The 2,500-nt window shown below is 33.3% G+C and overlaps 1 protein-coding gene across 1 annotated transcript in view; it reads right to left on the bottom strand.

Annotated features, from left to right (window-relative positions):
- Positions 1-1,000: 1,000 nt before the first annotated feature.
- Positions 1,001-2,500, bottom strand: part of LOC122243216 (uncharacterized) — a 1,775-nt gene continuing 275 nt past the window's right edge. Inside the window, exons 2-4 of the mRNA XM_086556247.1 lie at positions 2,149-2,213; positions 1,883-2,029; positions 1,001-1,460 (exon numbers count right to left, since the gene is read on the bottom strand). Of these exons, the coding sequence (XP_086412373.1) occupies positions 1,083-1,460; positions 1,883-2,029; positions 2,149-2,205 (582 nt within the window). The 5' untranslated portion in view covers positions 2,206-2,213 and the 3' untranslated portion in view covers positions 1,001-1,082. The remainder of the gene's footprint in view (positions 1,461-1,882; positions 2,030-2,148; positions 2,214-2,500) is intronic.

The raw sequence follows: 2,500 nt of genomic DNA, 5'->3' as shown, positions 1-2,500 counted from the left end.
AAATGAAATATCCAAATTAATATAAACCAAAATAAAATCATTCTAATAAAAACTCAAAAGTACGGGTTCTGAATTTCAATGCAGGAATGGCAGCTTTCATGAACACGATCAATATAAAAACAAGACCTTAAGATACTCTGCCTTTTCTCCAATTTCCTACGTCGATTTCACCGCGTCATAAAATACGAAAATATATAAAAAGGGAACACTTAAAACAAAGTAAAACGGCGTTTCTAGTCCGAGTGGCGGTTCTGTACTTATTGTTTTGCCGAGCGCATTTTCAGTTGCACAGTGACGTCATCACAAATTGCAATTGAGAGAACGAAGCGCTTTTATCATCCACTAAATCGTGTGTATAGTTCGTTTTTGAGCAATTAAATGATTATATATGTACGGTGGTGTTAATAGCAATGCTTTACCGATAAATCACTGTTTCTGACTGCACAGCCTTTGAAAATTCTCTCACCACTGATGTGTGTATATATATGTATATATATTATACATATGTATATATATATATATATATATATATATATATATATATATATATATATATATATTGTGAGGAATATAAAATGGAGGTGAATGATTAAAACATAAAGCATGAACACAATGCTATATCTCTGACATTCATATTCGACTTGATCGAGTAGAGTCTAATAAAAGGAGGATAACAATATTCAATGGTGACAAAAAAGAAAAGAAAAAATAGTTTTTACTATTTAATTTTACACCATAACAGACGTGTTTATTAAAGCAAGAGAATTCTATACCAAGCATGAGTTGCACTATTCCCGCCTTTAAATGAATGGGCAGGAAAAACCGGGAGCACTCCGATTTGGAGACCCTTTGACAAGTCTTCGAGTGTAGGATTTAAGTCTATAAACCAATTCGTTTTTTTATATCTGACTAATTCGATCAGGAACAGAGGTTATGATTACAAATAGATGCATGAATAAATGCATAAATAGTCAATAAATGAAAATAATCAAACACAATAAAATGCATCAACATTTATTTAAAAGTAGTGTCCATCTTCGAAACAGGTTAGAAAGACATGAACAATGTTCTAAGTCATTATCTTATCCGAAGAAGAACCAGCCGAAGGTGACGGTGCTGCCTGTGGGAAGAGTGAGCGTGGTGGTGAAGCACCTGGGAATGAAGCACAACAGGACGCAACGGGTGAAGGTGACGCTGACTTGACGACGATCTTGCACACTGTCATTCTGTTCCTGATTGACCAGTTTGTAAACGGGAAGGTCGCCACAGAAGTTGGCAAGATCGGAGCCGATCTCCTCCTCAGGATTGTCGAGGGAAACAGCGGAAACTCTGACGTCAGACTCAACCCTCATGCCATCATCCTGATGGCCTTTGATGAAGGCAACTTGTTCCTCGAAAGATTTGACGAGTCGCCTGACGTAACACGCCTCCTGGGATCCCACTCGGGATGCCGCTACACCCTGACAATTATATAAACATTTTTTTTACACCTATTTCTACATTTTTGTTTCTTTCATTGTACAGTGTGCTTATACAGTTCAAGTTACCAAAAAGTTTCTAAAATATGGAAGATTCATATGAGCGTATGAACTGTTATAGCATTCATTGCTCTCTCTTTCTCTTTTACATTTTTTATTTACTTATTATTTTGTTGTTGTTAATACGGCTATTTAACGTTAATTCATTCATTTCAGAAAGTGTACTAAACCCTGGTGGTTACGTATGTTTTATTTTATACTCATATATCGGGTATTAATTAATGTTACATCATAAAATATTTCTATATGGCTTTGGTAACGAAAGAGTTTCTTACGGATGGATTTATGAATTAAAACTAAAATGCGCCTATTTGACAGCTGAGAACATGACTAGTGATACTTACCACGCTATAATCCTCCAAAGTCTCAACATCATCGAAGTTTTCGGATTCAGCCATGTGGTAATGCACTTTCATGGCAAGGCGGTCTACATCCACCGCCATGCAGCTGTTGTTATCGTCATTGTTTCCCTTGTAACAAACTTGGTAATTCTGAAAATAAGGTGGCATTGATGGTACATGGATAAAAGTTGTTAGTGTTATTATTTATTATACAAAAAGTAAATAAATAATTCATGCCTAATCTTAAATATCAGTGGATGGATTCATACCTGGATGTCAGCCAGGGAGATGCCTAACAGGCAAGAGAGCATGAGCCAACTGAACATGGTGTGGTCTAGAAAGGAAATGCCAATTCGAATCAATGGAAGTACAAGATAACAAATGTCGATATATATATATATATATATATATATATATATATATATATATATATATATATATATATATATATATATATATATATATATATATATATATATATATATATATATATATATACATAAATACATACATATATATATATATATATATATATATATATATATATATATATGCGTATATATGTATATATATAATAAACAATTAACTTAATAGATAACATACATTAATGGGTCCAAACTA

The sequence above is a fragment of the Penaeus japonicus genome, unplaced genomic scaffold (genome assembly GCF_977035675.1).
Source record: "Penaeus japonicus unplaced genomic scaffold, GWHDUDI00000001_assembly GWHDUDI00000001, whole genome shotgun sequence".
NCBI classification, from domain to species: domain Eukaryota; kingdom Metazoa; phylum Arthropoda; class Malacostraca; order Decapoda; family Penaeidae; genus Penaeus; species Penaeus japonicus.
This window is presented reverse-complemented; position numbering and strand designations above follow the sequence as displayed.